A 24,031-nucleotide genomic window follows, 5' to 3' on the forward strand; every position below is an offset into this window, starting at 1 on the left:
CTGCTGCACATTAATGTCCGCTAGCATTCCTATGGCCTGCGGATGGTGTTGAAGAGCGTTCTCAAGAACATGCTGAGAATTGTTCTAACAATCCCGGTGGGCAGCTGCTCATGGCGCACTGCTGCTTGTTGAGTCAAAGAGGGACACTAAATACGGTTAGCATTCATCGTTGACAGACACGCAATATCAGGCAGATTGGCAACCTTCGTGAAACCCGCAGGTCTCTCAACAGACTGTAACTGTACAACATATCATTTGTCATATATTACCTTTTGAACGGGCTCCGTACAATCAGCTCTTATACTTACTCCTCCTTTATTATAGACACTTCCCTGTCGCCAAGAGGCCCTAGATATCAGAGGATACCAGGCGTCTCAGCCACCGCCGCGCGAGATGGAGGTGAATACGGCCCCGTGGCAATGCTCAAAGATCTTCCGGTTCTGCGTATAAGCTGGCCTCCTCAATTGTCTTTCCCGGGGTTTCAAGCACCATCGCCGTGACAGGGCGTTTGATCCTTGGAACCAGTGGAAATCAAGCAGATATCCCACCAGCGCCATCTCCATGCCTTCAAATCCTTTAAGGTAACTGGTCTCCCTCTTTGGGTCCGCTGGTACTTCCCTCCTATCCTGCTTCCAACGATCCTTTGATCCTTGTCCACCTTCCCATGTAGACCACAGCTTCCTGGCCATCCATGACAATGACTGTGGCGGCGGAAGAACCTCAAGAAATATATACTACCTGAGCCGTTTTGGACCAAAGGGAGGAAACCCAGCAACGATATCTCCCCAGGGAATACTAAATAGCCGCCCACTCAAAGAGGAAACTCAAGCGCCAGTGGGCCGGATGACCTTGCACCATGCCGAACCCGCGCATACGGAATCAAAATGCATACACCGTACTACACCCAGCGGTTCCATGGCAGCCAGAGCTTGTGTACCGCAAGACGCGCACCCGATCTCTCTCCCACGTGAGCCCTCGGCGGCTTGCGCTCCCTATGGCCGTGACTGTTGGGTGGATTGGTGTGTGGTGGACTAGACTTTGATATCTTTGATCTGGGTTTTGTTGGAGAGAGGAGGAATGGAAGGAAACGCTCCTCCACTCCACTCCATGCATTCATTCATATATGGATCGATCCATCGGGTCGCGTAGCCCTCACGTGGAATATTTTGGGCTTTCGTTCCGTTCAGCCCTCTTCTCCTTCGAGGCCCTTTTTTTTCTTTCTTTCTTTTTTTTTTTTTTTTTATAAACAACAAAACCAGTTCGCAGACTACGAACAGATGCCCCTGCAACAAAATGATTTGTCGCACGCTAAGCATTTGCACTGAAATATTCTTTTACTAGTGTACCGAATCTTATGCCTGCACTGCCTGGGATTTTTGGCAGTAAGCTTGGGGGAAGCCTCAGGGCATTGAACCTCTATTTTCCCCCCTGAGAGTCCCTATTCTCTTAATTGAGAGATGGAACTCCAACACTTAAATGCCGGTCTCAATACTTCAGTTTAAATTCTTTTTCGTGAGTCAAGACTTTTTCGCAGGAGCATCTCTCTGTTCTGGAGCTTGGAGATTCCAGATTTCATTGCCACATCAGTCAGGGGAGGGAAGCCAGCACACCCTTCCCAAAAATGGGCGGCGCCAAGCCGAAAGGGGAGCAGGAGGAACAAACACTAGACCGCATCCATCTACACTTCTCTTGTATGGCTCGGGAACGTCGGCTGGCAGAGCCAGATATTGGGACGTCTGCGCAAAGAGCTTGAGAGGATTGAAATCCTGCTCGGTTTCTTGATATATTAATTTTTATTTCTTTTTTTTTTTTTAATTATTATTTTTAATTTAGAAACTGTGACTTGGGCAACGGTTAAGCAACATTGGAAGTCATACCATGGGTTTGGAAATACACAATATAATGCCAATACGATTTTAATTTTACAAGCAAATAACCATCCGTGGCCTTGGTGTTTTTTTTTTTTTTATGATGATTGATTGCCTGCCGCAGATATCCGTGTGGAGAATAAGTAACTTCTGTGGTAATTTCCCCCGTACAGAAGCCAGATTATACCTACGTACATTTCTCCAATGTTCATGACCCTGGTACTACGGAAATAATTTAAGGAAGATTTTTCCAGATCTTTCGGAGTTCCTGCGAAGAAAATTAGCAATCCCTATCAAGGGGGGAGGTGGCCCCAACTGTGGCGGTGCTTGATGTTTCAGAGAAATTTGGTTTGCGCATCCTTCATTGGCTGCATTCCTGTGGATCGGTTGCATCATCAAACATGGTCAACTGCCAGCCTGGGCCTGTTTGGGTTTAGAGCCGAGCACAAGCTGGGGATAAAGTAGGTTAGTGGGAAGCTTATGAGTTCGTCCGTTTTGCGGTAAGAGGGGGGGGGAAGCCAGGGGCTTTCAATATATGCGATCCGGCGAACGGAAAGCCAAGTCGTCAAAAAAAGTTGTTTCCCGCAGCGTCATACATACATACATACACAGGAAAGCCCACCGCCCGAAATCCGATGACTGAAATCTGACCCCCAAAAATGTTGTGGCGTTTTTTTGCCCTGTGTTGTTGTTGTTTGTTGTTATTTTCTCTTTTATTTTTGGTGTTGTCACACATCACTAACTACGTGTTCTGCCTGAATAATACGTTTCCTGACGTGGGCGTGGAGCAAGGTCGGGGATATATCTATCTACTCCGTATTATTTGATACTCGTGTGCCTGCGTTCTTCAGTCAGTTTAATGCTGTATGAATATCTTTTGCTTGAGATGAAGATATAGCAATACTTAGGTGTGCGATTCTTGACGATGGCGTTCCAAATCAGTAATCATCTCTTTCTGCAGCCTTTGTCACGTAGCTTTGCAGCTGGACGATGGCAATCATCGATGAGCATGGCATCATCCACCAGTAGGCCTTAGCTCATTCGTGTGTCCGGGTAGGTAGGTAGCGTTCCTGCATTTTTCATGAAGTCATTGTTTGAGCCTGTGGTTGGGTGTTTTGAAAATGTGAAGGAGCTTCGTCTCGAAAGGAATGGTGGCACCAATCACTTGAATTTTCTCTTGTTAATTTGTTTTTCAGTTAATTATTTTGCAACTTTTGTTGTCATCAATCAATCAATCAATCAATTAATCGACGATGGCGATGCTTTTTAATTTCCCCCCCCCCTCTCTCTTTGCAAGTTGATGAAAGACAGGCCCAGAGAGCGGGTAGCGTATGAAGTTATTGAGGTAGTTATTTGGAGGTTGCATGCATTACATGATATGATAGATTGCAGGCTCGTCCTGTCTGCTTGCCGCATCATGATTCATGACGGCTCATTGCGCCGGTGCATTGCTTGAGGAAATGGCGAAAGGGCATGGTTTGCAGTGCTTCGTACATGACAAATACAGTAGCAGTAAACTATTACCTGAGGAGTGGCAGCCAGGGGCGCATGACTGCAAAAGGAATCCATTCTCTCTTTGAAAACCTTTATCCAAGGGGGCATGATCCAGAAGTCGAGCGGGTTGTTTCGTGTTGAAGGGTCTTCTTTCAAGGAATATCCTCGCTGAGGTATTTTGTAAGAACTCAATCTGTCAAGTGAACAAAGGCTGTGTGTATTGGTTCAGTACAGAGCAAGCCAACTAACCAACCAACAAACCGACTGACTGGTTGAAAAAAAAAAAGCGCTGACTAAGGTTTCTTGGTCCCTGAGCCGTGTCCCTGAGCCGGTCCCTGGTACGGAACGTGACACAGCGTATCAAGGTTACAGAGTTAGCGACATCCAATCAAGGCCGTTTTGCAATTGTCCCGTCCAGCGCAGAGCCACAGAGATATCCGTAATCTTACCAGCCCATACACACCAATACCAGGCACCATCCCTGCGTTGCTGTCGTCGCCCTCGCCCTCGTCCTCTCTCGGCGTCTTGTCTGGCGTCTTCCCTCTCTCTCTGGCTCTTCCTCCCGCTCCCTCTCGCCCTCAGTCTCTCGCTCTGTCACTCTCTCTCTCTGTCCTCCCCCATCGTCTGCATCCTCAGATCCCTCCGCCAACCCGCGTCCTTCTCTTCCCGTCGTCTCACGCTCGTTTACTTTCCCCATCTCCCATCTCCCATCTCCCATCTCCCCTTCATTCGGTCTTTTGTGGGCTTTTGTCGACTATCGCAGTCCCTTACGATCCTTCTGCTTCTTGCTTCCGCGTCCTTGATACTATGTTTTTTTCTGGTTCCTCTCCACCTTCCTTCTTTTAATTAATCGTGCCACAGCCAAAAAGATCAGGGGGTGAGTTCCGTTTCGTTTTCCCCACTCCCCAAAAATTCATATCCCAATCATTCTTCTTCCCCTTCCATCTCCTGCATCCATCCTTCAATCAAACAAAATTCAACTCTCATCATCCCCTCTATTGCTCTTCCTCTCCTTCCTCTTCCCTTCTTGCTGTTGTTTGCTCTTGTTTTTTTTTTTTTTTTTTTTTTTCATTTTTGATTACCATACCATACATTACCGTCGAATCTCACTGTTGGCCGGGATTTTGCCGTTTGTCAGATTCACTTCGCTTCTTCGGGTATCGCTCAGGTACAACAACAACCGCGTCAATGGTGGATGACTAGGGGGGGATCATTGAATACACAGAAAAAGAAGAAAAATCGTCTATCCCCCGGAGAGCCAGAAATACAGGCGCAGATCCGTGATCTTGAGAGAAAGAGAGCGAGAGAGAGCGAAAGAGCAGGAGGGAAACACTCGTTTCCGTTGAAAGCATCAGAGCCTTCGCATGCTCTTTGCTGGCCCTCTTTCTTGTTGAGAACCCAGGACTCCAACAGTCCAGAATTGGGAATACGCTCCCATTTAATTCCATCAGCATCATCTATTTTTCGCAATTTTCCAATTTCCTCCTTCCATAACGACACTTCGAAAAAACAAAAAAAGGCCAACCCAACTCGCGTTCCCCGAAAATGAAGTCATTCATATATCACGGCTTCCTTCTGGCGGTGCTTATCGGAATAGGCTCCACTGATTCAGTCCGTGTTATCCGACAACAAAAAGACAATCAAATATTCGTGAACAAGACCATCGACAAGGGTTGCTACAAGTCGTCGAACCCCCTAGTGGATGACGGCGAATATACTTGGCAGTCGGTTGGGCACTGTCAGCAAATATGCGTAAAATCCCAGAAGCCTGTTATGGCTGTCGGCGGATTCAATTGCTTCTGTGGTGATCAGTTGCCGCGAGAGTCTGACGAGACGACTAGTGATAAGTGCAACACGCCCTGCGGTGGATGGCCTGATGATAATTGTAAGTGTCAAATCCCATCCACGACATACCATTTTTCTCCGATATCAAAGAGAAGAAAACAAAACTGACTGACTGACTATCTCAGGCGGAGGGAATAATACGTACCATGTACTCCTTACTGGCTTCATGCAGGAGAAGAACGTCCCAGTGCTTGGTGGAAAGTCATCGACGGGTAGTTCCAGTAGTACCCAAACCTCGTCCAGCACGAATAATAACGGAGGGCCAACTGTCGTTGTCACCGCCACTGGCCAACCAGGAAAAGGCCCAAACAAGGCTGGCATCGCAGCTGGCGTGGTTGTTGGCATTGTTGCACTGGGTGCCATAATCGGTGGCGGGTTCTTCTTCATGAAATACAAAAAGCGCAAGGCCGTGGAGGAGGAATATCGTCGCAATGCAACCATTAGCAGCTTCGTTTCCGGAGGCAAACCACTATCTTCTCAGCAATCATCATTGTCCGACTCTCGCCTGGATCAAGCCATGATGTCTCACCGGCGCCAGAGCAACGGCAGTATCGCTGACGACCAGGATTTCTCCAGAAGAATTTTGCAGGTATGGGAACCCTGGCTGGCTTAGCTTCGTGTTCTTTTTTTTTTTTTTTTTTTTTTGCTAACAAATTTTATCTCTTTAGGTTACTAACCCAGACGGCGGTCATTATTAATGAATCCACGAAGGAGTTGGCTCATCGATCTACCATCACTTTCATCACCAGGAAAAAGAATATCCAAGAATAGCGAAAAATTTTTGCTGCTTACATCAAATCTCGGACTTTATATATACGCCCTCATCATTTTCCTTTTCCGTGCCCGAGATACCATGTTCCCGATTTATTTGCAACCCTGATCTTGTCGCCCTTATACCTATCCACACATCTTCTCTCCTTAAAATTCCTCGCACACCTATTACTCCCTCAATCTATCTACACCCTGATTGAATCCTTACGAGATTTACCACACAAACGGTTTCCGGCGTTCTGGCATTTGAAGCGTGATGATGCGGACGAGATGTCAACATAAGCAAACCCCTCATTGCCGGGCTCTGATTTATACACCTCGCTACTCTAGAGGAGAGCAGCTATCGGCAAGTGTTATCCACCACCACTTGGTTCACGCTGCACTTGTGTTTTCATCCACTGCCGCTGCTTGTGACAAAGCAACTTGAAAATCACCGGAGGTGATGATGATGGGAAGGTTGGCACATGTACTTTCGTTTGTGTCATTTTTTTCTCTTTCCTTTTTCTGTAATTCCTATCTACATAATTCAAACAATCACGCTGTTTCATTCATATACTTGAAATATTTATACTTTTCTTTGTTCCTTACGTACGTAGTGTGCCACAAGAACAAACACACATGAATCTATCTCCCCTTGCGCCGCCACCACCACCACCACCACCACGTCACTGAATCTCCTCCCTCCCCCGTTCAGTTCTTTTTCTTCCCAATTTATTGTTTATTGTCCTGCCTACCTTCTATTGTTCCCCCCCCTTTTTTTTGTCACATTCCAAATTATCCACACAAGACGTGTGGGTTGGGTGACATTGATGTCTGTTGGAAGGGCGCCGTGGGACTTTTGTTGCTCAAGGAACCGCTGAAGGCACCCTTTCTTACTCCTTATTTCATTGAGAAGAAAACATGCATATACCTACCCCTCCTTCTCCCCTTTAATCGTTCCTTGTTTCTCTTGTTTTACCAAGTCTTTTATATGGGGCGTCTTATTTGATTTTTTATTTTTTTTGCTATATTTTTGGTTTTTGGTTTTTTTTTTTTGGTTCCTTGTCCAAACATATTTCCGCATCATGTATCCTAACCTAAACCTTTTCGTCAATCATATCTGTCAGCGATATCAGAATTGAAAGAAAAATGATAATTGCTTTTGCTTTTTGTTTATCTTTTTGCTAAAAAAAACAGTCGGAGCATCTTTTCTTGTCCACATGGCTCAAAGGGGGAGGCTCCCAGCCCACACCCACACCCCCAACACCCAACACCCAACACCCAACACCCAACAAACAGCCCTCTTGCGCTTGCGCGCAGCTCTCTTGTCGACTGATTATCAATCAATCAACCAATCCTCTTATGCCTAGCGGGGAGGGGGAAAAAGCAAAAGAAGAGTTTTGAGTTGAGTTGGGTTGAGTGATATTGCGAGAACACAGAGAGCGCTTAAGATATTCTTCCAGTGGAGGCGAGACGACTAACTTAACTAATTAACTACTTCTTATTAGGCTTTCCTATCTCATCTATCCGATCTATCTATCTATCTAGCTGTCTGCGGAGTTTGCCTGATTCATCAATCCAGTTATCCAGTCATCCAGTCATCCAGTCATCCAGTCATCCAGTCATCCAGTCATCCAGACACTCAGGCACTCAGACACTTCGCCCCCGCATTGAGAAAGGGGAAAGAAAGGGTAAACACCCTGCAGTTGCACCCCTGCCCTTTTATGTTGTTAAACAACATCCCTGGGGGGGGGGGGGGAAATGAGGAAAATGAGAAAAAATGAAAATAAACCCATTTTTAACCAGCCAACCACCCAAAAGCCCCTCCCTCCCTCCCTCCCTCACCCACTCACGATAAATTGTCATAAACCCCCCACCAAACACCCATGCACGCCGCCACGACCAAATCCAGCATCTTCAACCCCTCATCCTCGATAATCAGCTTGCCCAGCTTTGCGCTCTTGCCAAACGCGCCCCCGCCCGCCCGCTCGCGCGCCAGACTGAGATCCAGACGGCTCGCTAACTCCTCCACCTGGCTGCGGAGCCTGGCCCTAGTCGGGTGCGTGTGGCTATTGTCGCTGTGGGTGTTATTGTTATTGCCCGCGCCGCCGCTGGGCGCGTGTGCGCCGTTCTTCTCGTGCTGGTGACTCCTGTGTGGCGCGGTGAAGATGGGCAGGTTGAAACGGAGTTCCGCGGCTGTTGCTGTGGAGCCGGGCGGGGATGCGGACGCGGACGCGGACGCGGGCGGGGACGGGGGTGACGGTAGGGGCGCCGCGGCTGAGGCTTCGAGGGCTGATTGCAGTTTTTGCAGGTTCAGATGGGGCTGCGACATGTCGGCATTGGGGTTGTTGTTGTTGTTGTTGTTGCTGTTCTTGTTGGCGCCGCTGACGAGGTCTTGGAGATTTAGACCTGCGAACGAATTCTTCGCCGTGATTGGAATTGTGTGTTTGCATTTCAGACTGCGTCCGTTTATGCCGGTGATGAAGGTGCAGGTGCCGTCCCAGGGTGATTTGAAGGTGTAATATCTGCCTCGTTGTGGTTTTGAGGAGGGTAGTGACTCTTTGGGCGTGAGGATCTGGTCCGGCGACGGCAGGCTGTTAATGGAGGAGTTGCTGTGATGGCGGCCATGGCTTTGCGGGTTGGTGAGGGTGAGGTGGCGGATGAACGTCTGTGAATCGCCCGCACAGGCGTTGGTGGAGTCGCGGTGGGGAGTGGTGGGGCTTTCTGCGGAGAAACGCAATTTCTCAGCGGCGAGTTTCTTATATCCCAGCGTGTGAATTTCGATGGTTATGGTGCCATCCAGTGCCACTTCGTGGGACGACTGGGAGGTGCAATTCGTGATACCCCCGACGTTCCACTGTATGTTGTGGGTAGTATCTCTCCGTATAAGTGTCAGGTGGAAAGGGGAAGGGGGTTTCCTAGACTTTTCGCTAGGGCGTCGCCGTCCATGTTGGAAGAAATTGGGAGAACTACGTCGGTCCCTGGAAGACTGTTCGGGATTAAGAGGGGATGATCCAACATTACGATGTGGATCCTGCTCGTGCAGGATGGATGATCGTCCACCATCCCAGCTAGCTCGTCCTTGGGGTCCTCCTTGCGAGGCGGGAGCCGAGGGGAAAGTTAAATATTCCCCTTTCCCAAACGAATTCATGGGCTGTGCGCCGCCTCTCGGTTGACCATTTCCAGTCCTAGGATCGGTAGAATTCAGGGCTGACTCGGGGAAAAGGTGTTTAGCCGGATCTAGAGGTATAGGTGGTATAGGTCGCCGGGTGACGGTGGGGATCCTCTGTGCGTCTGGAAATCCATCTGGCGGTGTCCCAACTGCGCCAGGGCCCTGTGAGTGACGACACTCGTTCCCTGCGCCGGTTTGAAAGGATATGCTTGTATCGGATGACACTGGCCGCCTGGGGATTGAAGGCGGCTTTACCTCGCCACGCGGCACGGGTTTCCTCTGGAGGCGAACCGACGGGGCGACGGGAAAAGGGGGTCGATTGGCCTCCAGGGGCGTTTCCTTCAAGCATTTTTCCTTTTCGATAGCAGACAGGACAGCCTCATCCTCTGGGGTTGAGACGTGGATATAATAGAGGGCAGCCTCGATGAGAGCTGGTGAAATACTGCATTCGGTTGGTGGTTTGAGCGGGGAAAGGAAAACATCTAGACGAGAATTATTAAAATAGTTAAATGTTAATAAAAATTGGCTTTCTTTTGGTCACCGCGTAAGTGGCACACGTGTATGATAAAGTAGCTCCGGAAGTGAGTTTCATTATATGCGGTACAGGAAATTTTGGAATCGTACCTCTGCTGCCTGGGACACGGACAATATACAGTACCAACGGTTTTAGAGGAGCCTTGCACGGATTCCTGGGATAGCGAGGCGGATTGGCAGCCAAAGTGATAAGGGGGCCATAAGACTGTGCTTCCACAACATGACGAGGGGCGCCATCCATACTACCCGTGGTATGTATAGTGAGGCCGGTTGAAAGTGAATGAATAGGAGAGCTATGATATGCGACGTTTTTTCGTTTTTGTTTCTCAAAGTTTTTTTGGTCTTTCCCCTAATCCGATGCACAGGAATTTTCAGATAATAGCTGGCTTTTTATATCGTTCAGAGCAAGAGTCACAACTTCCAGCATCAGCTTCTGAGCCTGTGAGTCCGCCGGCATATATCCAAAAAGGCAAACGACGAACAAAGAGAATAAGCACTATCCTTACCGTTATTGCGAGACGGAACTGACAGAACATTTGAAGATGCCAAAGTGTCAGATGAAGACGAGGAAGAAGATCCCCGCGTCTGACATGGTGAAGTGTCTATATAAGCTGCTTATGTTCGCTTTTTTGTAGCAGCACTTCAGATACTCGATCTACAAGGGAAAAAAAAGATAATTGAAACACTTGTGAAACTGGTCTGAACAGTGTTGGAAGAAGGAAATTTCCCTCAGATTTCAAACAGGTAGAGGAAAAAGAAAGGGAGAAAGGAGCATGGTAATCTGCACAGCCAGCAGGGATTGAAGGAGAGATGAAGAATTGAGAAACGCTGAGGCGAAGTGGCCAGAAACCGGCAAGCAAGCCTCCAGCCCTGATAGGCTTTGGTGTGAGTTCAAAGACCTCTGCTGGCTCGTATTTCCCCGCCAGCCTGGGTGTGTCCTCTCGACGACGAGTTGTGGCTGTCGTTCGCTGGCTGTCCGTCGGCTGGAGGCAATATCAACAACCCCCGCCATGGAAGGTGGATAATAATTTCGCCGCGGGTTGCACGCTGGGTGGACCAGAGGAATCCTAAAATAAATAAACGCTAGAGTCTAAGCTCCTCAGCCTTGGGTGACGCATCCTGCAACAGTACCGCCACCCTCAACAGCCTACCAAACGCGCTCGGTCAACGGGTCATCCGAAGCGCCTCTTCATGTCGTCATGCTGGAGGAGCTCACCAGCCTGTTGGCGTGTTGCTGTGGGTGCTAGGCATGGGTTGCCGGCGTCCCACCACAATGGTCAGCATATATTGCATCTATGTACCCCGTATCATACTCTATACTCTGATACTCATGGTACCCATCTGGTGGTAGAGGGGACAAACATCCCAATCCAATCCCTCCAACAAACAATAACCATCCTGCAGTCAAGCCACCCCACATGTGGTTTGTACTGACTCTTGTGTGCAAAACTCGCCCAAGATACTAGTAGCGAGAACAAGATATCCGGTTGATCGCCAACACAACCAACACAACCATCCTACTTGTTATATAACAACACCATCTCTGGTGCGGTGTCTTGCTTCTTAGCAGAATTTGCACAAGGGCCTGGGGTTGTGGTTTCCGACGTAGGTACTCCATCCATCTATCTGACCCTCTCTCTCTCCAACATATCATAGTATTTAAAAACCAAGGGCCGCACTGTACTCTGCATAACGTCCCTTTGTTGGCAAACAGAGAAAAAATATCTCCGAAGCAGCACAACCTAAACGATGTGGTGGCATGTAGTACATGTCCCGTTCTCCAGCTTTTCGTAAGCTTTTGTCTCACATCATCTCATGCAAACGTGCAATCGCCATTCCAACGCCCATGCCCAATCCGAAACCTGCATTCATAATAGACCTGTGCGAGTAAGCTGAGGAGATGGGGTTTCGGAGGAGACCAAATTTTGCTGGGACCACTATAGAAAACTTAACCTAAAATCGAAAAAGATAATCACCAACAATTCTTTGGTTCCCAGAATTCTACCTCGGCTACAGTGCTACACGGGAGATGATTTGAGAGTTCTATAACATAGCATTCTCTCTCTTCCGCCCTCAAATAATCTCTCGCTATATATATAGTCCATTACCATTGCTGTTCACGGCTGATTGACACTTTATAGTTGTTTGTATATTCTATGTATTATGATGCACCTCCTGCCCTGATGAGCTGCTGAGTACTGCAGATTCTCTAGCCCACTACTGGCAAACGAGCTCAGTTCCCATGTAGCTGAGGGGATGAAGCACCCAATCCAATCCCTCCAACAGGTTCATATGTAACAGGTCTTAGAGAGAGAAGCATGCCCGTCATTCAAAGTCATAAGTATGTTCATAAACACCCAAAAACGACAAATGAAATAAGAAAAGGAAGGAAAGAAAGCAAGGGATGGCGGAAGCAGAAGAAAATTACGTCAATCGAAGAAAATATATATATAGATAACGGCATGTACGCGTAAGTAAGCCGCTCCCGGTAGTGAGGTTAGTTAAAGATGACCGAATAAGAGGAGACAAAGAAATCATCAGAACGACGGTGAATATATGCATGTTTGTATGTATGTATTGACATGCGTGAGTTTTTCACACGTGGGGGGAAACTGCGAAGAGGAATGACAAGAGGCATTTGCCGCAAGCAGCAAGGTATACCTTCCATTCCAACATTGATAGGAGGTTCGGCTTTAAGACGGTGGAGGAGACGATAGAGGAAAAAAAAAAGGCTATACAGAGGGTTTTCTGTGGGAAAAACACCGAAAAGACAAAGAAGAGAAAAACAAGGAGGTAGGACGCCTGAGCTCCAAGCCTGGTTTGGCAATTACACACAAGAATAAAAAGCAATAAAATGAACAGGTTCCGATCGCCCATATCCCCGAAAATCCAGAAATCCATCCAGAACAAACGAAAGGTGAATCAGGCCCAATTGAAACAACGTATCAGGAAACGACCGTTTCAACCCGACCTCAAACGACCGTTTCGGCCCGTTCGCCTTCGGCTATTATAGGCACGCTGAGGCCCCGGTCAGGGCTTTGCAGGACGAGTTGTTCATGTCGCCGTGCCCACAGGTAATCACTGACAGACCGGATCAATATAAACCACCCAACAACCATAAGTATATACGATACCCATTCGCTTGTCGTTATACCCGCGAAAGGTTTTGAACCCGAGTCAGCGCCTGAGTCGTAACCGGGTTGGCCCACTTTGCTCGGGTCGAAATTATGACTGTTGGGGTCTGGGGGGGTGGCGTAGCTGCCGTCGGGTTCTGATGGCCTATTTATTTCACCGCTGCCTTTCATGTAGAAGCCATATTGGACGAGAGTGAGGCCTAAGCCGGCCCTGCTGCCGTTCTTGGCCGCGTGAGTTGTGTGAAGAAGATAGGTAAGGAGGAATCCGACAAGTTGAAAAGACGTAGATATCATGCCGTTCCAGATAAACGAGAAAACAGAACCGACAGGGAGGCCATCGACATAGACTTCATCGGAGGACATGCCGGGGGCAACGATGGTTGTCTCCCAATAAGGAGGGGTGGCGTCAGCCGCGGCTTGTTCATATGTCTGAAACCTGGTTAGTAAATTACATCCTTCGCTGCTACTCAGCAATGAAAAGACCAGGAGAATTCTTAAACTTTGCAGAAAGCGCACCGGTGGTAGATCCTCGGTTTTTTCTCCACGCTCAGGCTTCGCGGCTAAATTAGCAAAAACCCCATCGTTCGTAGTCCCAGCCCCTCGTATCGTTCTGGATGAGGTAGAAATAGGTGGATTAAACGCCGCTTGCGTTACATTCCCCGCCGCCGACACGGCCTGAGGCTGGGCCCCATTTCCTCCGCTTCCGAAGTTCGTTGAGACGCTATTACCCTGAGGGCTGGTATTGCCCCTCATCAGTCTCTGTCTGTCATCGACTCCATCTTCGGCATCTGAGTCTTCATCATCATCGCCGAACGTATCCGCAAGCGTTTGATCTGCTTCTGAGTGTAACGGGTCCTGGGATAAGACACGGCGCGAGGGTGGGGAGGATGATCTGGAGTGGAATGAAGGTGGCGGAGACGAAGGCACGGGCCCGGACGGGACAGGGTATAATGTTTGTTCATCATCATCATCTACATCATGCCCATCAACCTGAAGAGAGATATATGTCGTTAGCACTAGCGAATCATCACAAACTTCGTGGTAAGATTCGATATGTTTCTGGAGTCAACCAGGGCATATTGTTGGTTAGAGAGGGAGTGTAAGGCCATACCCGCTGATACCGATGTGAGCTCATGACTGAGCCACGGGGAAGAAGACCGAATGCAATGCAGAACAGAAAAGACAGCAAAAGACCTAGGGATCGGATATATAAAACAACAATAAGGAGAAATAAATAGGAGGACGTGGAGGATGCCAGGAGATGAAGGAGGTGCTTAGGCGCCTATCTAGGTAAGATGAGACAGGAAACAGCGGAGGTAATGTGAGCAAATCACATGACGAGGTAGATGACTAAACATGCGTTCATGCCAGTCGGGGGAAATTTATATTGAAGTTTATTGCGGAATATCAACCAATTCATGGCATCATACTCCTGGCCGACTGAATACACGACAGCCCTGGGATTTATATACATGTACCTCTTTAATTCCATTTACTCAGTTGTTTAGAAAAATCCCAGCAACATTTCCATCCTAATTTTCACAGAAAACTACCATACTACCCCAGTCTTCCCTCCGTTCACTCAAACCGAGCACCAGTGAATCTTGAAGGATATATAACCAAAATACACAAGCCAACCATGTCAAACTCAGTCCGTCCCTTTCCCATCCAGTCAAATCCGCCTCCGGATTCTAAAAAGCCCCCCGCCCGCCCCCCATAAAGGAAAAAAAAAAAAAGAAAAGAAAAAGAAAAAGAACCTAACCTTCCCCACGTCCAGCTCTCCCCCAAAACACTCTCCGCCCACATAAACCGCCTTATATCCCGCTGGCCCAGCGACCCTGTCCGCCCCGCCTCCGTCTCCGTACAAACATATCTGAAAACCCGTCTTCCCACATCTTCTCCTTCCCCTTCAACAACAGCAACAGCAACAGCAACAACAACAACAACAACGGCACAAACACAACAACACCAACAGCAGCAGCAATCTCAATTCTCCACCTCCAGCATCAATGCGCTCTACTCACTGTTGGAAAATCGGTATGAGAAGCAATATCCGTTGCCGCAGAATCTGCGACATCCGCGCAGTTCCCCGACGCATTATGATGATGTGTTGAAGGAGTTTAGGGACGCACCCGGGAGGGGCTGGGTGAGGAGGATGGTAGAGAAGTTTAAGGGGGTTTTGAGGTTTCAGTAGGAAGCTTTAGTTTCGGGTACGATATGTATAATATCAAGAGGCTTTTCGGAAGGTCTTTTGGGGGATTTTATATATTGGATGTGTATTATATGGTTGGTCTCTGCTTGGTGTCTGGGATTCCCCGTTGGTATTTTTTTGTACTTCTTTTGTAATAGTATGTTTAATATGAATAGATGTATATATATGTTTCCCTCCACCCTAGGGATACTCAAAAGATACACCTGATTGATATCTAGAATTATTATCCAAGCCTGAAACATGAATTCTCATACTAAAACAACTATATTCACACCTTTACATATATAACATCTAGCTAAAACCGAAGTCTAACCCGTCAAAAAAGGAAAGGAAGGGAAAGAAAAGAAAGAAAAGAAAAGGGAGGGAAAAAAGAAGAAGTAACAACATGGATATCAATACCCTAACCCAAGAAGAACAGAATAACCCTCAATTAAACCCTTCCTTCCGCCCCATCTCACTCACAACATCGGCTGAACCACATCGGCAACCTTAAACGGTGCCTCCGTCTTCGCCTTCACCTCATCAACCGTCACGCCATCCGCAAGCTCAACCAGAGTCAGGCCGTCCGTGAAATCGACATCAAAGACACAGAGCTCGGTGATGATGCGGCTCACGCACGCTCGGCCAGTCAGTGGGAACTCGCACTGCTTGAGTATCTTGGGGTTGCCCTTCTTATCGGTGTGTTCCATGGTGACGACAACCTTGGTGGCACTGGGATTGGAGACGAGGTCCATGGCACCGCCGAAGCCCTTAATCTTGCCGGGGAGCATCCCTGTGCAGTGTGTTTTGATCTGTTAGATGCGGAAAGCAATACGTATAGGTAGTGAGGTGGGATGTGGAAGGGGGATATTGTTTGAAGATAGGGCGGGAACGTATAAACTTACAGTTGGCCAAATCACCCTTCGCACTAACTTGCATGGCACCCAGGATCGTCAAATTAACCCGTCCAGAGCGGATCATGCCAAACGATTCGTCGCTACCAAAACACGATGCACCAGGCAGAAGCGTAACGGTCTCCTTGCCCGCGTTGATCAAGTCTGGATCTTCCATGCCACGCTTCGGATACGGGCCCAGCCCGAGAATGCCATTCTCAGACTGCAGCTGTACCTCCACAGACGGGTCCACAAAACTAGGAGCGAGCATGGGCATCCCAATGCCCAGGTTCGCATACATGCCATTCTTGAACTCCTTCGCGGCGCGTCGGACAATACGCTCCCGCTTACTAGCAACATCACCTTTACCGAGCGCAGACAGATCGGCGCCCTCACCATCCTCCTTGGCAAAAGTGTATTTCTCAATCTTCTTCTCCTTCGTGCTCTGAACGACGCGCTTAACATAGATGCCTGGCAGGTGCACAGCAGCCGGGTCAATCTCGCCGACCTCGACGATATGCTCAGCCTCGACGATGGTCATCTTCGCATTGCGGCCCATAGCGCCATTGAAGTTCGCGGCTGCGAAGCGGAACTGGCAGTTACCGAGTCTATCTGCTTTCCAGGCCTTGACGAAAGCATAGTCTCCTTTGATGGCTTCCTCCATGACGTAGCTCTTGCCATCGAAGACCTTGACATCTCTTGGTGTACCGTAAGCAGCGACGGTTCCGTCCGCGTTGTGTTTCAGCGGCAGGTTGCCCGTTTGGACGACGGTTCCAAATGCCGCGGGGGTGTAGAAGGCAGGGATGCCAGCACCACCGGCACGACAGCGTTCAGCCAGAGTTCCCTGAGGCGTCAATTCGAGTTCAATCTGGCCACCGAGATACATGCGCTCGAAAGTCTTGTTTTCTCCGACGTAGCTGGCGACCATCTTCTTGATCTGTCCGCTGCCTAGGAGCAGACCCAGGCCCGCTCCATCGACGCCGGCGTTGTTGCTGACTGCGGTTAGTCCTGTGATAGACTTGTTGGCATGTACAGCGTCAATCAGGGTATCTGGGACACCGCAGAGGCCAAACCCGCCGGCAAGGAGAGTGGAATTGGATTTCATGTCCTTGATCGCTTCCGCAGCGGATGGGAGGACTTTGTTGATCTCATTTCGGCGGAGGGTGCTCGAGAAGGCACGGACGAGGAATCGTTGGTGCTAAGGGAGGCATAAGATGGTTGATATTAGTCAGGCGCAAGAAGGTTGAAGTTTAAGTATTGCCCACCGTGTGTCTATGGACATGTGCATTGGGGATGGCACAGATGAAGTACCTTTAGAGGGTTCGAGAAGTCTCGTGCAACTCGCAGATAGAACGACATTGTATGTGAAATGAAAATGTCCGCAATCCCAGCTAAACTAGATATGCTTATTATTCCTTACTCTCCTCTCCCTTCCCAATGTGTTTTAGTAGCAATTGTGAGAGAGGTCAGGTCGGCGAAGAATGCTAGTCTTTCTGTTTATTTTCCCCACTGGCCGAGCCGGAGTCTAGTATCAACATCAAAGTGGACAGCAGTGGGTCACAAGGTACCAGTGGGCGTAAGTATCGTTAACTATAGTTTGGTGGTCCAGCGTCTCTGGTCTATAAGAGGTAGCAAACAAAAGAACGAGGAAGATCAGAGCAACCAGCTAGCCTTTCTCTCGGGCCTATACTGTGGATATCTTCAAGCGGGGGCTAAAGATGTTGGATGGATGGCTGGCGTCGGCAAAGAGCTTAGCCGAGCCGGAGAGTATGCCGCCACGGCTGTTCCGGGAATTGCCGCACCCTCGTTAGCCTGATCATGTGATATTGAACTTGCATCCATGGATACTGAAGGACATTGTGTGCAAAGAGGCCATATCAGGTTCTCCCAGAGAGGAGGGTGTAGTAATTGGCAAGCTTTATATCAAAATGCAGCTGGATGGCAGTATATCATAGTTACAAGGAGCCCACAAGACTCGGGAAGCCGCTCTCAATACATCCATATCGTATCTACCAGCCCGCATACTTCTTCCTCCCGCCCCAAGACAACATATCAGAAGCAAAAACTGAAAACGCCTTCTTTCTTTTGCATCTATGGCATATTAGATATAACCGTATGAATTTCCCGTGTGAAAGCAAAATTTCTATGATTCTACCTCGACAAAAAAAGGAAAGAAGATACTCATTTCTAATGGATGGATGGGAGAACATCAATGCAGCGCAGGGAACGTTCCTGAAGGAGACAGGCTGGAAGGTGAAAGGGACTGCTGATTCTGAGGCTGAGGCTGAAATTGAAAATGGCAATGATGGAATCTTTGCTGTTGCTCTGTCGCTGCTGATACACTAGTGTGCAGAATGTTTATAAAAGGGGATAAAAAGAAGAAAAGCAAATAAAAAGAAAAAAGGGGAGAGAGAGGGAGGGAGGGGACGTCATACACTTTCACCCATAGATATCCTTTAACCAAAGAGGAAAGAAAGCGACATAAAACAAAAGAAAGAAGAAAAGAAAAGAAAAGAAAAGAAAAGAACCAAGATCTCATATAATCTGTCGTGCGCGCGTACATACCTGAAGTTCCATTCCCGTTTGCATGATGTTTAAAAGAAAATTTCTCACTGTGCACATGGCGGTTTACAAGGTAAATGCGAAGGAAAACGAAATGCTATGAAGGGAGAAATAAACATGCGTCAAAATGAATCAACATAAATTGAGGGCTTGTTGTGGAGAAAATACAACAAAAAAATCAGAAACGAATCCGGCAATCATCATATAACATATGAGATAGGGCCGGGAAAATCTCCAGATACAAAAATAGTTAGTTTCTATAGGTGAGGTGCGCGACGCGACTAGCCTGTCGCGTTGGGATCGAGAGGATTTGGGGTATCGTGAGTGTGATTTTCCCCGTCGACTTTCCGCTTGAGTCGGTTGCGGGGTTGAGAAGAAGATACAGCAATTTCAGCTTCCGTCGTGACCACTGCTCCTACCACGACACGGACGGAATGTTAGCAAACTTCTTATTCCACTTCCCCTTGAGAGTGGTTGCGGCGGCGGTGGCGGCGACAGCAGAAGCAGCAGTAGCGGTGTCTTTAGTGGTGTATTTGTTACCGTTGCCATCCACTGTCCCATTTTGGCCATTGGCACAATCCATACCTGCAGGTACATTTTCTATCTCATTGTACGCAGGGGGTTCTTCCATCTCTATCTCGCCGCTGGGCGAAGTGCTCGTTTGCGATGGTCCGGGGCCATTTGCTTGCTGACCACGCACAACCACAGACGGTGCTGGTGCTGGTGCTGGCTGTGATGGGACGCCAGTAGGACTGACATCTTCGATTTCGCGATTGACGGGTTTTACGAGTCTGTCTTTCATGCGATCGTTGACGTATATGAGGAAGTACGGTGTAGGTGGATTGGTTAAATTTTGGCTTTCGAATATCTCGGATTTGCTTTGGACTTCAGTAACCTCGCCGTCGTTGTACTTTCGCCATATATTCTTGTCATAGTCAAAAATATAAATATAATAATGACCAAACTCAACAGAGCCATGGTGCATAAAAACAGCATATAGCCGATAAGGGAGATGGCGAAGATCGGTGAATTGAGACTCAATCAACGCGATTAAATCCTTTTCTCGTGCTTCGAGGCCTGTTCTTGCATATTAGTATAATATGTTACTTGGGGAAATATAAAAGAACTAGCAGCCTTGATGTACATTTAATTTCATCCTGGACCATCTCTTGAACTGCTGTAAGACGATATAAAATAGTGTCATCGAGCTCCAGTGCTTCATCTGCCAATTCAGGATCGTCTCCTATACTCATCAGGCTTTGAATGCGCACCTTTGTCTCCGCGAAGACATCCGGTAAGCACGTCCAACTCTACTCAAGAATATCATAGTTAGCCTTGGCCAGAGTGGTAGTGAAGAATATAAAAATTCCATACCTCTGTATCAATAAGCTCAGCTTTACGCGCTCTCAGTTTGCGGAGCTCATCCTTCCAACGCCAGCATTCACGGCGCCTTTCATCCAGATTATGCTTATTACTATCCATATACCTGTCCAAGTATATCGTTTCCTTCAACGCCAGGTGATGAGTCGACTTAAACGACGCCTTCTTGACTTGGTCAAACTGAACACGTTGGACTTGGATCTGGAGAATTGGAGGCAACTTGCTGATGGTGCCGTATTGTTCCACCTCAGCACCATCTACCTCTACTTTTTGTACATCAAAGGCACCGTCGATTGCAGAATAGATGTTCTTTGATCCAGTGGCAACGTCGATCTTGATGTCAGACCAAGACTCTTCCTTGGACCGAACCCCATTATCTGCCGTAATGTAGGAAACGGTCTTGCCGTAAAATAAACTTTGAATATGAGTCAGCGTTGAAACTGTACGGTCGTTTATTGTTGTAGTGAGGTCGCAGATCAAAAACTTACTCTGTGACAACATCGAGCTGCTCTCCATCTTGATCGAATCTGATAGGTTTGACAGCGCATTGGGTCTGGAAAAGAACGTTGTTAATAACCTCCGTAACATCCTGCTGTGCCCCTAGCTCAACTTCGTCTCTAAGTTGCTGTTGGTAACTGACTACTGGCTCCTGCCGTAAGGCTATTGGTCGAGGGGGAACCGGAGGGGGTCTGCTCGGAGGGCCCATGGAGGACGGCGGGCGTATAGAATCACCTATAGTTCATCATAGACAGTTTAGCCCCCTGGACTCTGAGTGGTAGAGTCCAGACTTCCGTTTAGAGTTTGCATTACGTACCAGTAGCGGCGCTCGTATCGTTCGAATCAACTATTTCTTTCGCGTCGATAGAAGAATCCTGAGGTGCCGGCCCTACATTTTCCTTATTATCGATCGACGGTTCCTCATTATCTACTTGTGCCGTTAATGAAACAAGTGTTATATCGCTGTCCCCATCACTAGGTTCAACTTTCTGATTACTTGCACCTGCTGCCACATCTTTTGGTACTTCTGTAGTGACAGTTGTTATGGGTCCTAATGGGCCTAAAATTGGCATGCCATTTATCTCACCAAGGTTGGGCCGAGTGCTCGTGATCAAGGATTTCCTCCGGATGGCTGCTTCGTTTGAAGAGCTAATAAGAGTTAGCCGAGCAAGCTCCTGCTCAGGAATGACGGAGGAAGTAGGCGATGTTATCATTTTTTTAAACAATAATTGGAGTTCCAGGAGAACTATTATAAGATTCGGTTAGTTATCCTTAATCCAAACAGGGCCAGAATTTCCCCAAAACTTACATTTTTGGGACCTCTCAATCTCAGCAATGGAGACCTTTCGGGATCCAATCTTTTTCCTCTCGAGACTTGTCTCGTCGAGGGGCATCTTATAGTCATCAAAATGAATAACCATCTTACGGAAAGGAGTCACCGTGAAGTAAAATTGGAGCAAACTGTTCAAGTAACAGGTATTGCCGATATTTTGGAGACCGACAGGCCATTCTTCCAGTACACGGTTTGCCTGTGTCGATTCTTGGCCGAGAGTGCTGCTGATCAACGCACTTCCTTTTTCTCTGCCGATAACACCAAGAGCTCGTCTATACGCTTCAATCTGGCCCGGAGCCTCTGAGCAACAAACGGAAAATGCAGCAAGAATCGCAGCATCATCCACAGTCCGGTCAGGTATTTGAAGGAGACGGAACGCCTCTCCAACATCCATCTCCGTGGCGGCTGTTTCACCAGTAGTTAAAAAGTACTTTAGAGAATCGGAATTGCGCGCCTCGGCAATCAAGGCAATTGCCTTCCGAGCTAGCTCTTTAGTAGCTGGCTGATCATTAACCTAATTTGAGCGTACCTAGGTCAGTAATTGTATGCAACAAAATTGCTAGCACTAAAAGAGCGAAAATTACCTTTGCGGCATACATAGAAACAATAAAATCATCAGAGGTATCATTTTCTACTCCAAGGTACACCAGCGCCTGTTCTACAGTAGATAAACCTATAAAACTGTTAGTCTGGGATTCGCTCTGACTGACCCTTCATGACACATACGCTCTTCGGCCACTGATTTGATTTTCTCACTTCCTCGGCTTTCTCCAATCCTCCAAAGCTGTCGTCTCGTTTCCGTGTCGTTAGCAGTATCGCGAAGCCGAGCAAAGAAAGAGCCAATGATGTCATCATCTGTCAGGTTTCGGTTTCGATAATCCAGTTGGAAGTACTTGTATGCACGGGGGATATCATCGTCCGCGTATCGAGAACCACTACATTCCAGAGTGACCAAGTTGTTGATTTTCTCTCCATCTGTGACGCGTCTCCATTCGCCAATATGTCGCAAACATCTGAGATAATAGGGACTTCGTCCAGGATCGGTTTCAATCTGTCGGTTATACGCCTCGATAATAAGATCCGCGGACATGTCATCAGTCACTCCAAGATCCTCGTAATATCTGAAGATTTGGTTAGCGAAAAAACAACTAGTTCCGGTCGCGGGGAAGAAAAAGAAAGCAAATCTCACGGTGCCCTTCTTATCTCTGGATTGACTGTTATGGGAGGGTATGCCCTGTCGTCTACTAAAGGGTAAGCATATTGAGCTATAGCATATGGTGGCGGATACTCACAAGTCGATGACCCAAGGAGCTGATTGAACTTCCCAATGGCAGGGTCGAGGGATGTTCCCGGTTGTTGGCCTTCCTTCTCGTAGGCGGGTCTTCGGTAGATGAAAGCTAAAAGCTCACTTGACACGTTGTCAAGGAAAATATTTAGAATATTTTGATACGGGACGGGGTCGGATGTGCTAGGACGCGGAGGTTCCCAAACATCTTCCTATGCGAGCCCAAGGAGTCAAAAAGAATGAGGATTTCACTACAGCCCAGATAAGGATTCTAGAAGTTATACATACTCTCGGTTGAAATTCTAGGAATTCCAAAAGCTCATGGCAAGGCTGACCATCCACACCAAAACATACAACGAATCGTTTATTCGACTTAGATATTGACTTGCTTCTCTGGCTGTCATGCAAGGCATTTTCGATGTACGTACGAAGGTTTGTCAAGACGGTGATGGGCAATGGTCGACTGTGGCCCTCTAGTCGCTCCGGATACGCTTCCATAGCCGCATCAGTCCTGGCTTTTAGTAGCTCCGTGTTCGTCAAGAGGTCCACCCAGTGCGGTGTCAAAATCGGGGAAAGTAGCTTGAGGGAAATCGCAGCAGCGCATGTCGGGTATGAACAACGGAAGTAATGGGCTTCTAATCGTTGGCCTTTTTGGCCGAAAGGGTTTGAATCTTGGCGATTGTCGCTGTGGGAGTAAACAATGTGATGCAGTTGGCTAGGGCAGTGAGATGCTTCTGTTGTATGCGTTATCTTGATCTCTAAATGATAGCGGCAGATCAAGCACACAGCGGACACTTTGAATGGAGTCCTTAGTCCAGCCTGGAAACCTTCAGGAGGAAGCTCGGTTTGGTTCGCCTTTGTGATGTATTGGTGGGGACAAGCCTTCGGCGAGATGAGTTCCGGGTAGTTATCGGGATCGTGGAAAGGAGGCGGAAATTGTGTCAAGAGGTTGAAGGATGAGCTGGGAGGGTTTGCAGGGTCGTAAGAAAGGACATCTTGGATAAATCGGGGAGTGGTTTTCCCTGGCAGGTAAATCGAAATTCACGTTGTGTTAGCAATGGCTGCAGATATAAGAAAATAATGGGGAAAACTGTCAGCTTCTCAGGCTAATAATCATACCAGGTCCCTGGGGAAGAGACATATGCGACATTGGAGATCCCAATATAGAAACTGATAGCGTATTGCGTGAAGGGCAGCGTTGTGCTGAATCAAGCAATTGACACTACCAGAAGCTCCGCAAATGCACTCAGGATGTCCAGCATTGAGGGATCATGGGAAGCAAGGATGGCGCAGAGGTTGGCCGAGGAAGAACAAATAAGCTTCTGGCAACTATCTCTTCACAGCTATTAAACGGGATTTGCGTCAGGGGTAGAGATAGCAGCTTGGAGCCTCTGAAGAGAGGGGAGGATGCGATGTGGAAGTCGTATCTATGGTTGGCGTAGGTGGGGGAAAGCAACGAGAGAAAACCACGAAAGTAAAAGGACAAGCGGATATGCGCTGCACTGAGTTTTTGTCTACCTCCTAGGCATTTCTCCTATTCAAAGAAAAGGTAGCTCCAGCAACTCCGCCGGCGTGTCCAAATACTTTGTGATT

At 47.9% G+C, this 24,031-nt stretch overlaps 8 protein-coding genes across 8 annotated transcripts; 3 read left to right on the plus strand and 5 right to left on the minus strand.

Moving 5' to 3' along the window:
* Window positions 1-374: 374 nt before the first annotated feature.
* HCBG_02625 (uncharacterized protein) lies at window positions 375-689 on the minus strand (the record flags this gene model as incomplete). Its single annotated transcript, XM_045429674.1, has 1 exon — window positions 375-689. The coding sequence occupies one exon, from the start codon at window positions 687-689 to the stop codon at window positions 375-377; it is 315 nt and encodes a 104-aa protein (XP_045289569.1).
* Window positions 690-3,937: 3,248 nt separating this feature from the next.
* On the plus strand, window positions 3,938-5,905 carry HCBG_02626 (uncharacterized protein; the record flags this gene model as incomplete). The annotated part of the gene is made up of 4 exons (XM_045429675.1): window positions 3,938-4,239; window positions 4,501-5,247; window positions 5,333-5,796; window positions 5,876-5,905. The coding sequence occupies 3 exons, from the start codon at window positions 4,908-4,910 to the stop codon at window positions 5,903-5,905; spliced, it is 834 nt and encodes a 277-aa protein (XP_045289570.1).
* Window positions 5,906-7,806: 1,901 nt separating this feature from the next.
* HCBG_02627 (uncharacterized protein) lies at window positions 7,807-9,904 on the minus strand (the record flags this gene model as incomplete). The annotated part of the gene is made up of 2 exons (XM_045429676.1): window positions 7,807-9,611; window positions 9,754-9,904. The coding sequence occupies 2 exons, from the start codon at window positions 9,902-9,904 to the stop codon at window positions 7,807-7,809; spliced, it is 1,956 nt and encodes a 651-aa protein (XP_045289571.1).
* Window positions 9,905-10,504: 600 nt separating this feature from the next.
* On the plus strand, window positions 10,505-11,269 carry HCBG_02628 (uncharacterized protein; the record flags this gene model as incomplete). Its single annotated transcript, XM_045429677.1, has 2 exons — window positions 10,505-10,939; window positions 11,015-11,269. 2 exons carry the CDS (start codon window positions 10,855-10,857, stop codon window positions 11,095-11,097), a joined length of 168 nt encoding a protein of 55 aa, XP_045289572.1.
* Window positions 11,270-12,635: 1,366 nt separating this feature from the next.
* HCBG_02629 (metal homeostatis protein bsd2) lies at window positions 12,636-13,932 on the minus strand (the record flags this gene model as incomplete). Its single annotated transcript, XM_045429678.1, has 3 exons — window positions 12,636-13,226; window positions 13,314-13,787; window positions 13,909-13,932. The coding sequence occupies 3 exons, from the start codon at window positions 13,930-13,932 to the stop codon at window positions 12,636-12,638; spliced, it is 1,089 nt and encodes a 362-aa protein (XP_045289573.1).
* Window positions 13,933-14,436: 504 nt separating this feature from the next.
* On the plus strand, window positions 14,437-14,991 carry HCBG_02630 (uncharacterized protein; the record flags this gene model as incomplete). Its single annotated transcript, XM_045429679.1, has 2 exons — window positions 14,437-14,448; window positions 14,575-14,991. 2 exons carry the CDS (start codon window positions 14,437-14,439, stop codon window positions 14,989-14,991), a joined length of 429 nt encoding a protein of 142 aa, XP_045289574.1.
* Window positions 14,992-15,236: 245 nt separating this feature from the next.
* On the minus strand, window positions 15,237-17,240 carry HCBG_02631 (succinyl-CoA:3-ketoacid-coenzyme A transferase; the record flags this gene model as incomplete). Its single annotated transcript, XM_045429680.1, has 3 exons — window positions 15,237-15,781; window positions 15,894-17,079; window positions 17,193-17,240. The coding sequence occupies 3 exons, from the start codon at window positions 17,238-17,240 to the stop codon at window positions 15,468-15,470; spliced, it is 1,548 nt and encodes a 515-aa protein (XP_045289575.1).
* Window positions 17,241-18,724: 1,484 nt separating this feature from the next.
* HCBG_02632 (ubiquitin carboxyl-terminal hydrolase) lies at window positions 18,725-23,588 on the minus strand (the record flags this gene model as incomplete). Its single annotated transcript, XM_045429681.1, has 12 exons — window positions 18,725-18,858; window positions 19,029-19,520; window positions 19,588-19,753; window positions 19,818-20,238; window positions 20,312-20,555; window positions 20,638-21,066; window positions 21,130-21,667; window positions 21,738-21,811; window positions 21,880-22,274; window positions 22,343-22,650; window positions 22,793-23,460; window positions 23,558-23,588. 12 exons carry the CDS (start codon window positions 23,586-23,588, stop codon window positions 18,725-18,727), a joined length of 3,900 nt encoding a protein of 1,299 aa, XP_045289576.1.
* Window positions 23,589-24,031: the final 443 nt, after the last annotated feature.

This window comes from Histoplasma capsulatum (genome assembly GCF_000150115.1).
Source record: "Histoplasma capsulatum G186AR genomic scaffold supercont2.3, whole genome shotgun sequence".
In the NCBI taxonomy this organism is placed as follows: domain Eukaryota; kingdom Fungi; phylum Ascomycota; class Eurotiomycetes; order Onygenales; family Ajellomycetaceae; genus Histoplasma; species Histoplasma capsulatum.